Here is a 13,362-nt window from a genome sequence, read left to right on the forward strand (position 1 = left end):
TACTCATTGTATCTCCAAGTCCCAGTTCACAACCCCCAGCTGTTGCTCTTCCACCGTGCCTTGCCCATCCCTCAGCCATGGTACATTGCCCATTCCTCTGGTGGGGTTTCCAAAGCAGGGGCTACTGACCTACTGAACATGCATCCCCCATCACCACAAGAAGCTGAACCACGCTGAACAGATGCAGCAGAGCACAGAGCAGGTGCTGCCAGAACTGTCACAGCATCTCTGTCCAGCTTTGTGACTTTCTTTCTCCACAGCACAGAGGAAGAGATATACAGAGAATAACCATGAGCTGATGGTCAGAGCACTTTACATTGCAAGATGCTACTTGCTGCATCTCTGCTATTAAAGCACTTTCAAATTAGAAATAAACTTGAAAGCCCTAACTCTGAATTGCTGAGTTATACAGCACATATGTTTTGTGATGCATTAGGGAGGGAGGCAGCAAAGGTATTTTGGGAGTCAGTCCCTTCCTATTAAGAGGGTTTGTCTCTGAAGCAGTGTCCTTGATGAGGCTGTCATAGAGAGCTCACTCTCCTCCCTGGACACTGTCACTTGCAGAATTTGCCTTGTCCTGTTGGGCTGATGAAGGGGTAAGGTGGCACTGGCAGCTAAGGCAGAATTACAATACTCCAGTCATTCTCTGAGCACTTTTGCTTTGAACGGTTTATCACAAACTGCATCTGTCTCCAGAGCCCTTATGCCAATGCACTTGACTTTTGTGAAGAGCCTTCTGCCCATGTCCCTTGGTGCTTTGTCACTGCCTTGATGAGCTGTCAGATTCTCTTATATATATCTCAGCTAAAATTAAGGTTTCCTGTCTGCTTTAGGAAATTATTCTGAATTCCTACTTTTGCACCAGTCTTTTAGGGAGTTTAAAATGGGAGTGGCTTCTAATTTAAAATAAAATAATTTTGTAAGCTATTTCTTGAATATTTTCCTCTCAATTCCAAAGTAGTTTGGAAGCCCAGAAAGGTTCCTGGCTTGAGTTTGGACATAGAACCATGGACATGATCAGAGAAGCAAGGGGTCAGTGACTGTCCATCTCTCCTCCAGACCCACCAAAGTCCTACTCAGGCATTTTCACAAGTGCTAGTCAGACATTGGGGTTCTGCAGTACTCCTGAAAACAGTATTTTAAGGCCAGCCCCTCGTGCCCTGGTGGCCACACTTTAAGTCATTCTGTTGTGTTCTAAGCAAGAGAACCTCTCTGGCATGTGTGTATCTGCCTGTTGTCACTCCTGCACTTGGTAATCTTGAGCTCTGTGGTGGAGGGAAGTCAGGTAGAGGAGGGAGATCAAGCAGTCTCCCATATATATCTCCTATGTATGTTGTTATCTGTCACTTGCATATACACGTCACTAGATGCTGGAGAATCTGTGGGGCAAAAGGCCTGACTGAAAGTCTCAGTAGGAGAAGATCTTCACTTGAAGATCACAGGTAGTGGGGAAGTCTGCTGTGATTCCTCCCAGTGTTTGTACAACTTCCCAAGCTTTTGTGCACTGGAAGAATGAGTCCTCAGATCAATTTACACTTTGCAATTTTGCAGATCCTTGATGAGTGGTTTGGGCGGACAGTCATCTGCTCCTGCGTGAAGCTCAGCTATGACCATGCACAGAGCATGATTGACAGCCCTGGGAAGGTGCTGGCACCCGAAGAGCTCCCCCCTGTCTCCCCTCAGCACTCCATAGCTGAGATCCAGGAGGCTGTGCTGAACCTACACCGAATTGCGCAGCGCCTGCGCAAGCAGCGCTTCACCGAGGGTGCCCTGCACTTAGACCAGGTGAGTAACTCCAGCCCCTTCAGGCTTCACGAGAGCAATTTCACCTTGTACTCTCTAAGAATTTCCTGGCCAGTCTGAAAACTCAAAGGGTAAAATCAAGGCTGGAACAGAAATGCAGGTTTGAGTGCCAATGTCTTCTTAAGAGCGGCATCAAATTATGTACCATAAGCACTAAGTAGGATGAAAAGAAAAAAATCCCTGTTTTTTAAGGAGTGATCCATTTTCCAACATTTTTCAAAATCCTAAAACCCTGTTGGACTGGGTAAGTAATTCATATAGTGAAACAAATCATGACAGTGTCATTCATTATCATGCAGTTCAGATATTAGTGCACATTTCACTGAGAAAGGCTCATCCTCCACATTTCTTTCTGTGCTTGCAATATTCTTGTTTTCCACAGCTTTCGTAGCAGTGCTCTGTGCTGGGCAAATGGCTAAATGTTATCTAAGCTAAGACTTGTAAGTGTTGGGTGTGTTTCAGAGGAAAAAATGCTAGTGAGGAGATTTTCTGTCTGGGGTGATTTAAATAATCTTGTATCAGTAGTGTATGTGTTATTCTATTTTACAAGGAGATCCAGATATTTTAGACTATCACAGCAAAAAATACTTTTGCATGATATTCAGCTGCTCTGAGGTGGCTTCTGATAGTTTTTGTGGATAGGAGGTTCCAGTAATTTGTAGAACTCAGTGGTCTTCCTAAGCAGGAGACAAAATAATCTGTTAATATAAGGAAGCTCTATTGTTTCATTTTGCAAAATGAGTGTGAGTCAACATAAGGATATTGCTGAGAAAGAAGCTAGGAGTGGTGTAAACAGGGCTATTGTATGTAAGACATATATTGTAACCCTTCCATTTTACTCAGCATTGTAGTGTTTTCTCCAGTTGCAGGAAAGTCTAATTTTAGAGAAATCATAGCAGAGCAACAGGAGCAAGAAGTGTCTGCAATCTCTGACGTTCCCCAACACAGCACACAGCTTATTCTGGTGAAGCTGCTGTGAAGAAGAGGCAATGTGCTTTCCCCCATGTCTAAGATGGACAGAATGACAAATTTGTATCTTCAGTTTCAGCAGAGGAGGTTTTTATTTTGGGGTAAACCTTCTGCTGTAGGCAGAGGGATGTCTAAGGCTATCTTGCCTACATCTGTTGTAGGAGATCTCGCAGGAGTGGTTCAGCACACATAAGTGAGCCTGGAGCAAGGGCATTTGCTTAATGTCCCCACAAATTAATTTTTACATTATATTAAAATAATTTTTGGACATCAAACTTCCACTTTGAAGTTTTTTTAAACCTCTTCTGGAACAGAAACTTCCTTCTTTGATGTTTAGCATACAATGGCTAATAAACTGGACCTTTGTTCTGAAGCACACCCTGAATGCTAGAGAAACATAAAAACCTCAGCTTTTGCACGAGATCAGCTGCCTGGGAAGCCTTGGAGGTATCTGGCTTGGAAAAAGAGTCCATGGTGACTGGGAGCTGTGGCCCAGAAAGGTCACCAGCTGCCTTCCACAAGTCACTGTTACAGTATAGTTCTGAGAGCTCGCTGTGTGCCCCTGAGTTGAGTTACCTGTTATCAAACTAACCTCAGGGGAAATATGTCTTAAACCAACTGTGACATTTTCAATGGGAGGATTTGGCCTGGGAAACATCCTGTTCCAGTGATAGCCCATAAAAGATTAGCTGTGTTTTGTTTTGCTCTGTGGTCCTAGGAGGAGCCATTAAAGAGAACATATTGAAGCATCATTTGTGAGACTGGGATTAAAAGGCATGGCTAAGAGGACCAGAGGCAGTTGATTCCTGCTCAGCCTAGTTCCTAACCATCATGATGAACTGAGTTATATCTCACAAGTGGCACTTTACACTGTGCAGAATCTCTCTCCCCTGGCAAGGATGCTGAAGTAATGGTCTTTGAGAAGGAAGCGTATTTTTGATCAAGGGACACTTTCACCACACTTAGTCGAGTCAAGTACTGCCCTGATAGCTTTATTTTGATAAACTACACCCTCCCCAGCCCTTGGAGGAAGTGGTTGCTCCAAGGACTGATTATGAACAGTGTGTGAGGGACAGGTTTGTGGACATGGCCAGTGGTATATGGTGGGACAAAGCAATCTGTATCTTTTAATAGAAGGGGATAAATTCCTCTACTTTTGCTTCCCCAGTTCCCCGAGTTCCCATGGGCACAGCTGTGTGCCATGTCCCACTTCCAGCCCCAACTGAGCAAGCAAGGGTGGGTCCAAATGGGAAACACACCTTTCTAATCACTGGACCTCTCACTGATTTCCCGTTGAGTAATGTAAATCCTGAACAATGGAAGACAAACTCCAGCAGGAAGCTTGGGGCAATGAATTATCGAATTCCAAATAAATATGTGAGTGAAGGAAACGATCTTCTCACAGTCTTAAGGGAGGGGGTGGCTGGCCATGGATGACTCCTGTGCTTTTTTTTCCAAGGGATGTGAGCCCTCTTCCTATACATTGTATTATATTTGGAAGTTCTACCATGAGGTAACTCCTGATTGAACAGTGCTGACTTTTTTTGCTTACTTCCACCCTGCCACTTTTCAGTGGGAAGTGTTCCTGTTGGTATTAAGAAAATCCTGGGGGAAGGAATCTCCCATCCTCCTTTACCACTAGCTGTGGTGGCCTTGGGCTGGTGCTTTCCCTGTCTGCCTCGGTTTTCTCTTTGGAATGATCCTGATCTGTCCCATAGTATCCATGTAGTTTAGGATTTATTGCACAAAACTAAGAACATTTCTCAGATGAAGCCGTTCATGGGCGTACCTTTATAACAGTGGAAATGTTGGCTGGCCAGGGAGCTCCTTGGACCTGACACGGGATGGTTGCAGAAGGATGCAGCAGTGTCAGTCTGGTCCTGCTGGGGTGAGAAGGATGTTTCCTCTTGGAATGTCACTGCTGAATTTTTATTTAATGTGAGAGCAGCATCTACTTTCCCATAATTTTATCTTTTAGCAGCAATTTTAGAAGCAGGAATCTCCATAGCTCAACGGATAAAGAACATACATATATATTTTTTTTTTAATAACTTGGGAATTACATATCTGGGTCACACAGAAGACCATGAGACATTACAGAGATAGTACACAGTCTGGAAAGCTTAGGATTTGTGGGTTCAGTGTCAGTATATGTGTGTCTCTTGGGGCTGTGTAATTTTGAATTCCTGCTTTAGTTAATCCTGGCCATGACTTTAACCTACATACCTGTGACCCACTCTTTCCCCCCACTCCTCAGTTCCTTCCATGCCTCTGCAGAGGTCTGGGAATCCTGCTGGGATTTCAGGGAATCCTGCTGCACTGGACCTTGGGTCTGAGGACCTTGTTTGCAACCAGAGGCACACATCTGTCATTCCATGGGGATCCAGCTGTCCCTATAGGCCCCTTTTGGGGCTTTTTTTCCCTAGAATATGGTTTCCTGTGCTGCCTGCCAGCTTCATAGTTCCAAAAAGGAGGTGAGCTGAGTTTTAAAGGTTTAAAGGCTTTGCACCTTCAACAGCTAAGAAGCTTATGAAACTTTGTCCACACAGACAGAGATTAATGTATTTCTTTTCCTTCTCATTCAGAGCTTCAGCTTTTAGGTGCAAAGGCAAGAAGTCTTGAATTTGACTAAGAAAAAATGTTCATGTATTTACAATATTGGCTTCCTCCCCAACACCTCCTTCCTGCACAGGCCCATGAAATGCTACCCCTGTGCTGTCCTCTCACAGCTCCTGATGTACCCAGTCCATAAATTGAAGCAGAGAACTGACCTGGTTTAAAAAGCAAAGTGAGCACAACCCACAGCTTTCCTTTTTTTTTCCTGGCCAGGTTACTTTGAAGCTGGATCACTTCCCCAGACCACAGCTTTTAGAAACACTAGCCAGAGAATCAGATAGAAACTTGCTTTCAACAAAAACCAAGTTTGCAGAAAAGCTCCTTAGCTCCAGCCTGCCTAGAGGAGACATGCTGATAAATGGTTCTCTTTTGGCCTCAGCAGTTTAGAAATGAATCACGAGGACAGATGCCTACGGGAAGACAGGTTAAAAAGGATTTCTGTGCCTTTTTAAAATGAGAATACCCCAGGATGCTGATCTGTCTCTATGACAACTGTCTGTGAGCTGAGCGTTTCCTTTTGTTGTGCCGGTGATTCTACCTTTACCAGCACACTTACACCTGGGTGCTCAAAACATCAGCATTGACCAAAGTTCCTTGTGAGAACAACCCAAAGAGCATTTGTATTGTACTAGTTAATGGCACTGAATTGTTTGCTAGAATATCTTCTCTCCTTGTTTTCTGCAAAACAGACATTCAGCTTTGCAGGTGTATGGGGAAAAGGAAGGGAAAAAAGGACAAAAATAACAAAGATGAGTGTTACACAAATTTAAGTGTGGAATTGGTAGTGAAATGGTCTCACTTCTGCTTCCTCCTAGCTTTTGTATGATGCCATTGTCTTGTCATATGAGCAAGGGTTGCTGTTCCCTGCAGGTCTGTATTGTTTTGAGTAACTTAAAGGTAGTAAAAATTGTATTGTTGTAGCTCTGTAGCATACTGGAGACCTATGGTGCCATGGCTGTTGGGGATAATGAAATCAGTGATTTTTGAGAATAGCTTTGTTTATTTAAGACTGGTGGTACTGCTAAAGTAAGAGAGCATTTAATAGAGCTTCAGAAAACATAGGGAAACAAGCACAAAGGTCCCAAACACCAAAATGTGTGCAGAATGCCAGCTCCAAACCACCCAGGTATGTGACATACAGGATTTAGTAGCCAGCTCTGTTTTTGAAGCCCTCAGAACCTAGTCTGCCTGCTTGATGCAAATGGCTTTGAGAAATTGATTCAAGCCACTCACACATGGAAAGCAAGGAGGAGGAAGGACACTGCATGTGCAGGATCTCACACTGTAGTTCGGGAAATTCTGGTTTTGGTTGTGACTAATGGGATAGGACATAAACATGTGTTTTAGACAGTTGTCCTTGCTAATGCTGTTTAATTGTAATCTCAAGAATCACAATTTAATTACTCTCATTGTTAAAATTTTCCAATATGAGCAAGTACTGGAAATAATTATGGGAAATTATTTTGTCATATTTCCTGCCTCATGTCTGTATATGAGCATTCAGGTCTTTTATTCTTGCTTTGTGAATGTAATAAATATTTCTACCCTGGTTAAACAGTCATTGTGTGCAAAATACAGTTAATTAGTATACAAATGGAAGACTTAGGATTGGAAGAAGCATTTAGATGGGACAGAAAAGGACTATAATGCTGCACAGACTTCGGTCTGAGGTGTTTACTTTAATAGCACGTTCTGAATTTATGTCTTCAAATACTGTTGGGGCAGAAAGGTTCATCCTGGCGTGACTATTACCTGGAGTCATCCTTAGGTTTCTGTCCAAGGCTGTTGTATGTGCTATCCCTGCATAGTGAGTGCATGGACTATTCAAGGGAGGAGTAAATGGCTTTGCTCCAGCCCCTGACTGGAGCAGGGGCTGCATCTCTTGGTCAGTCTTAAAAAGAAAGTTGTGGTGCTCATTGCATGGCATGTGATGTGGGTACCAAATTCATCTCAGATTCGGTTCCATGAGGGTAGGTTGAGGCGTAGGCTGGCCACTTGGCTTTGGTGCAGGAGAGAATCCAAAAGGCCCATCTATAAAAGCCTGGAAACTGCTATGATACTTCCCTAAAGAGGCTGTTACAGCAACAGTGCATAAACGTGACAGCAGAGGCAGGGTGGGCAGTATGTATGGGTCTGTGAGATAAATGGAAACTCAGACTGACAAGGAGCTTTCACTATTCACTTCCTATCACAATTCCACTATTGTCTGCTCCTTCTCTTTGATGTCTGGTTAAAGAGACATCACTGAAACCCAGAATGGGGACAGCAGGTGCTGTACGATCATTATGGGCAGTTGCTTATACTGTGTGATACATAAGGCAGCTGGGGGAATGTTGGATGTACTTGGAGATTAATTTCCTTTGGGGATTTTATGTCTTTTTCATAGCCCCAGTTAATACATCAAAACGAGCATCTAAGGCTGCAGCTTCTTCCTGGGGAATGCTGCTCTTCCCTGCAGGAGTATCCAAAATACATGTGCAAAGGTGGGTCAGAAAAGTAGGGAGGATTTTCAGCATGTCTCCTCTGCAGTACTACAGAGGAACATGGTACTTGGCAGGAAAATACGAGATGTCACCACAGTGGTCAGGAGGTTTGCACACACACCGAGGATCCACGTGGGATGGAGGTGCTATGGGATCACGTTATAGAGGGGGTGTGTTTTGGCTGGGCATCTCTCTGCTTGCATGGAGATGTCTGCATTGCCAGGAGGTTTAAAATAATTTGATTAAATTAGGATTTTGAGTGGAAAGCTCTCTGAATCTAGTCTTTTGCCCTGGGATTTTAATGAAGTCTTCCCAGGGGTGTGGGTAGGATTGATGTCCTTGCACGTGTCCCGCCGTTCCCCGATGGTTCTTTTAGAGCCGAGCAGCTGTGTCCCAGCAGGAGCAGGTGGTGAAGTGGTCGAGCTGGCTCTGGCAGGAGGGGAGAGTCGGATGCTGGAGCACAGGGCTCGGCTGTGGAGCATTGTGCTGGGAGCCACTGCAGCCAAATGTCTGGGCAAACACAGCCAGGAAGGAGCTCCCCACACAGTGGTGCTCTGGCATTAATTTACCATCAGTAATGCAAGAATGGGTTATGACTTTATTCTTCCTGGAGAAAGTATTCCAGCTCAGATATTCAAGACCTCTGGTGATATACAAGTGGTTTTCTTCTAAACAAACGCAGCTTAACCCTTGAGTTTTATTAAATCTATCACAGACATGCAAGCTGAGAAACTTCTCTGTAAAAACAGGTATTTTGCTTTAATTTTGAGATGCTCTGTGACACAGCTGAAGTGTTAGTTATCTTTCACCTGCTAGCCTCAGAGCAAGTATCAGAGGAGGAGCTGGGTCCTTCCTTCCAGATGATTGGAATAGTATGAAGAGGTGAAGCAGTTGCCTGAGCTCACACGGTGAGTTGGTGGCAGAGCTGGCAGGACTTTATCGGATTCCCCTGCCAAATCCAGTGGCTTGGGTCAGTGCTGACCATTCTCTTCATCTCATGTTTATTACTGACAGCTGTTGAATAAGAACTGGTGCTTCTTTGTTTTTGCTGTGTATTGCTGGCCCAGTTAAGGACAGGGTGTTTTTATCCTGGTTCCCCAGCAGATACATCTCACAATTCAGAGCACAGAAACAAGGAGGGCTGAACTGTGGCCAGCACATCTCTGCAGTGCAGATGCAATTGATGTGTTTCACAATTAGCCTCTCTCCCCATTCTTTTCAGTTCTTGGGCTTTGCCCATGTGTGCCAAGACTGAGTCAGTGGGCTGCTATCCCATGGAAGTCCCTCCTGCTTGCCTGGGACAGAGTTGCAGTGGACAGTACATTATTAGACCTTCCAAATTGCTTGGTTTTTTCTGTTGATTGAATCCAGTTGGTGATTAGCCATTGTAGAGTGGGGGTGAGCTGGCAGTCATCACATGCTGACCTGCAGGCAAGGTGTAGGTGTTTGCAAGCACTCCAAATTCACACATGAAGTACAAATCTCTTGGTTCCGTGGATGAGCTGCTCGCAGATGGGTCTTGCCCTTGCCTTGTGATAGACAGCCTGGTGGTGTCTGCTCACAGTGGGCTCAGACAGTGCCAAATAGCATGTCTAGGGGAAATAGAGGGCATCTGTGTTGGCTTAGTGTGGTGGAATGTGTCCCAAATGTGATGCTGATAGCTCAGGTGAACAGAGGATTCAGTGCTTGATCTAGCTGAGCAAGCTGCTCACTGGTATTTTTGAGGTTGATAGGGAGAGTAGTGGCTTCTGCTGGCTATACTGGAAAAGATTCAGGATGGAAAAACTGGTTCTTAATGAAGCAGAAACAAACTGGTTCTTTGGTGTCTCTGATAGCAAGATGAATAAAACCCAGGAAAACACATGTTTGTGTAGAGGTGCATGTGGGGTGAGTGCTGGGAGGAAATTCTTATTTTACATTTTCTGCTGAGGAAACAATCCTTGCTCTGAGAGTCTTGCCCTCCACTTGGTGTTTTTCTTCCGTGGTGATGAACAGACGTCATCAGAAAGTCTCTTGTTGTTCCAGATTCTGTTTATCACGTATTTGAACAAAGACTTGACAAGGGCTTTTTTTTTTTTTCAGGTATTAATTATAGTTGACTGCATGGCTAATCCATCATCCTCTTTAAATGGAGTCACTGGGTGTTGACTGATATAACAGCAAATGTGATCTGTCTGCCATAGGTGAAGATGTAGCAGCTCTTTGTCAGAGCTATTTCAGTTTCACCCAACAGTATATAGAAGAAAGGCTAATTGTATCATGACAAAAGACAACGTTTGGAAGGAGATGAAAGATTCTGACATTACAGTTCTGTGATTTCTCATTTCAATTCCAAAGTGAGAAGGGAAAAAATTCATGGCCACAGCTCATTTTATCAGGTGTTTCTGGGCATGGTAACTCCTTCTGAGTCCTGGGATATTTTATCTTTTGTCATTTATGGCATACGGATGCTGAAGTAGAAAGAAGCTCAGCGAGCACCTGTTGTTTTCATAGCCCTCTGAAATGAGACTACAGGAGCCTTAGCCAAGATCTCAGCAGCTGAGCTGAGGACAGAGCTGGTCTTGCCCCATCTGAGGAAACCAGTGCCTGCTGAAGTCCACTTTGGGGTTTATCTTTAAAATTTCAAGTCCAAGCTCACATCTTCTGAAATTATATGTCCTATTAGAGTTTGCAGTGATTCATTTGGAGTACATTTTGTTGAGCAACCTCTTGGATTTGTTTTGAAAGCAAGTGGCTTTGAATCTGTCTTGAGTAGTCTGGATCACTTATCTTGCCCTTTTCTGCATCTTCATGTGGTAACAGGGAAGTTGTTCAAGCAAACAAACATAATTCAGAGTATGGATTTCCCCTGAATATGGAATTGCATAAAATGGGGGCATGAAGCATGACATCTCAGATAAGGTTGTTGGTCCACGTTGCACTTCTTTCTTTAGGTTGGATTTAAGGAAGATTTCCTCCCTGAGTGTGCTCCATCTTTGTGCAGCTCTGCATTCACCTGTGGGAGACACATTCCCTGTGGTTTCCTGCTTCCATCTTGAGCCACAAACACCCATCTCTCCCCAAAGATGTGTATTCACAAGTTATTGCATTGTCAACACCTTAAACCTGCCACCACTACTAAACTTTGCCTTCTAAGGAATATTTCTATTTTGGATCTCATCTGATAGCTAGTATCTTGCATTTGTGCTAATTAGTTACCAACCAAGCTGACCACAGTCTCTTGCCCATCTGTGATGGGCTGCCATTAAATTGGTGGTCACTTGAAAATTAAGCAAGGGGCAGTGAGAAAGTAGCCTCAAGAGTTTGTTGGACTCAAGTGGCATGAGGGACTTGAGACATGTGGAAGAAACGATCCATGCAAAATCACTGTGGAGGGATTTTTGTGGGTAATTCCTTTAACTGGGCTGTCACAGAATTCCTTTAACTGTTTCTGTTACAGAAATACAAGCAGTTACTCTTGCTTGTTTTTTTTTTTTAAACCAGCCTAGCCTGAATACAGCAGAATTTAATTTGTGCCATCGTTGACAGTTGAAGTAAACCTGCCCTGTCATAGGTTTGATCTGTCTGATCCTGCAGAACTGGGGGGCTGCAGAGCTGTCACTTCCTGGGCGTCTCATGGCGATGCTGAAAAATTCACAATCCCATGGGTCAGTGGGAGGTTTTTCATTAACTTTAGAGTTGTAGTTTCACCTCAATTTCAAGGTCTCTGTTTTAATCTCAAGACTATCCTTGCTTTTCTGTGGAACAAACCCCTTGATCCAGCTTGCACTTTATTTCTGATTAGCATGTTAGAGTAGAACCTGACCCACAATACTGGGAAATAAAATGCTTAAATAGCTAAAGTGGAACTTGAAAAAATGCAATTTATTACATGATTTCTCGGTCATTGATGTGTTTAGCAGGTATAGAAGACAAAATGAACTAAAACAGGCTTTGGCATTGCAGAAAGTGAGTCATTTTTTCTGTTGCATCATGTATAAACTTTTCCCTACTCTTGTATGTATGGTCGAAATTACTTTGAGGTTTTGAATTCTCACTTCAGCTCTCTGTTTTTTATTATTTTCAAACATTACTGAAAGTGAATGCTGTGCTCATATTGCCTTGCTGTTTAGTTGTTGGTTTTTTGGTTTTTTTAAATAAGACAATGGGCAACATATAGGTGGTTAAATGAGTTGGGGAGCTGGTTTCTCATGTTTAGATAGGAGTAAAAGGTAGGTATATTGATGGATCCATAACATTGTTCCAAGGGGAGCTGTTGGCAAATATCCTTTACCCAGGGGGTCAGCCTTGAAATCCTTTGGCAGTGTGGTCATCTCTTTTCAGATTCTCAAGCATTTATAGAGGTTCCTTGAAATCAGTTTAAAGACCATGAACATGGTGCTGTTGCAAGCAGCTGAGATAGTAGACAGGTGTGTCTTTCCTTAAAAGAGTGCAAGAAAGTACTCTGAGATTCTCCATGCTGGAAGAATGCTATTGCTCAGAGTCCCAGGAGTTCTGAGATAAAGACTAGAGCAGACAAGGGGCACTGGGAAATATACCATAGAAATATGGTATCTGAATGGAGTTTCCACAGGCCAGGTCCAGCACAGAAGCCAATTGGTCTCCACGTGCCAGGACCAACAAGATATTGTACATTTTTCTTGGGATGAAGAAATCCAGCAGACAGAAGTGTGTCAAACTTGTCCTTGTGGGCCCACTTTGTAGGGAGAAATGGATACTGCTCAGGAGTGAAGTGGATGACCTTCTTTCTTCAAAGTTTCACAGCTGCCACCTGCAGCCGAGCTCTGCAAGGGACACAGGACTTGCCCCAGCCCCAAGCAGTTGGAGAAAGTAACATCACCTGGGCATCATTCCTTCAGGAAAATTATCTGTAACTTACTTTTGACTCAGCACTGAAGATCAATGGTTTTGCCACAAGTAACCTTTGTCATAGTGATGACAAAGCCACAGTGATGGCTACAAAACACAGTTCAGAGGAGGAAGATTTACTGAAAAGAGCTTGAATGGCCAAGGGCGCAGGCTCTTCTCCCAACCCTCATTAATTTTCATTGTGAAAGAGGGAAGGGTTTGGAGAAGAACTTTTCTGTTTGTCTGCAATAAGAAAAACACAAACCTTTCATGTACCTGTTGCCCTAAATGTTTTTAGAACTAGCATGCAGCTGCACAGTCTGCCTTGTCTCATTAGAAACTGGCTTGATCTTTAGTCTTGGCAGATTCCATGAGAGTCTAAGAAATCTATTAGAAGGATCAAAGGTGACTCTGTGGTATGAGAGGGTAGGAATCTCTCAGCTTATTGAATGTCAGCTGTGACAGTGCAGTGCCTGGCGTTTGTTGAGTTAAGGCTCTGCAGTTATGGCATGCTGGAAATGTAAAACTGGAAAGGGCTTTAGGAGATGATCTTTTCCTTTTCCTGGCAGTAGTAGGAGCTCAGCTGGTGGCAGTCCTGTTCCATGTTTGTTGCTGCTCTGTCACTGAGCCTTTGTAGCTGCTG

General features: G+C 43.7%; 1 protein-coding gene across 2 annotated transcripts in view; it reads left to right on the forward strand.

Annotated features, from left to right (window-relative positions):
* DIS3L2 (DIS3 like 3'-5' exoribonuclease 2) overlaps positions 1-13,362 on the forward strand; it is a 179,678-nt gene that overhangs the window by 115,954 nt on the left and 50,362 nt on the right. For both annotated transcript variants that reach the window (XR_015805587.1, XM_014871617.2), the window contains exon 14: positions 1,552-1,785. Coding sequence is in view for 1 of the 2 variants with exons in the window: in XM_014871617.2 (XP_014727103.2) it covers positions 1,552-1,785 (234 nt within the window). In the remaining variant the exon portion in view is untranslated. The remainder of the gene's footprint in view (positions 1-1,551; positions 1,786-13,362) is intronic.

This window comes from Sturnus vulgaris, chromosome 10 (assembly GCF_052056855.1).
Source record: "Sturnus vulgaris isolate bStuVul1 chromosome 10, bStuVul1.hap1, whole genome shotgun sequence".
Taxonomy (NCBI): Eukaryota; Metazoa; Chordata; class Aves; order Passeriformes; family Sturnidae; genus Sturnus; species Sturnus vulgaris.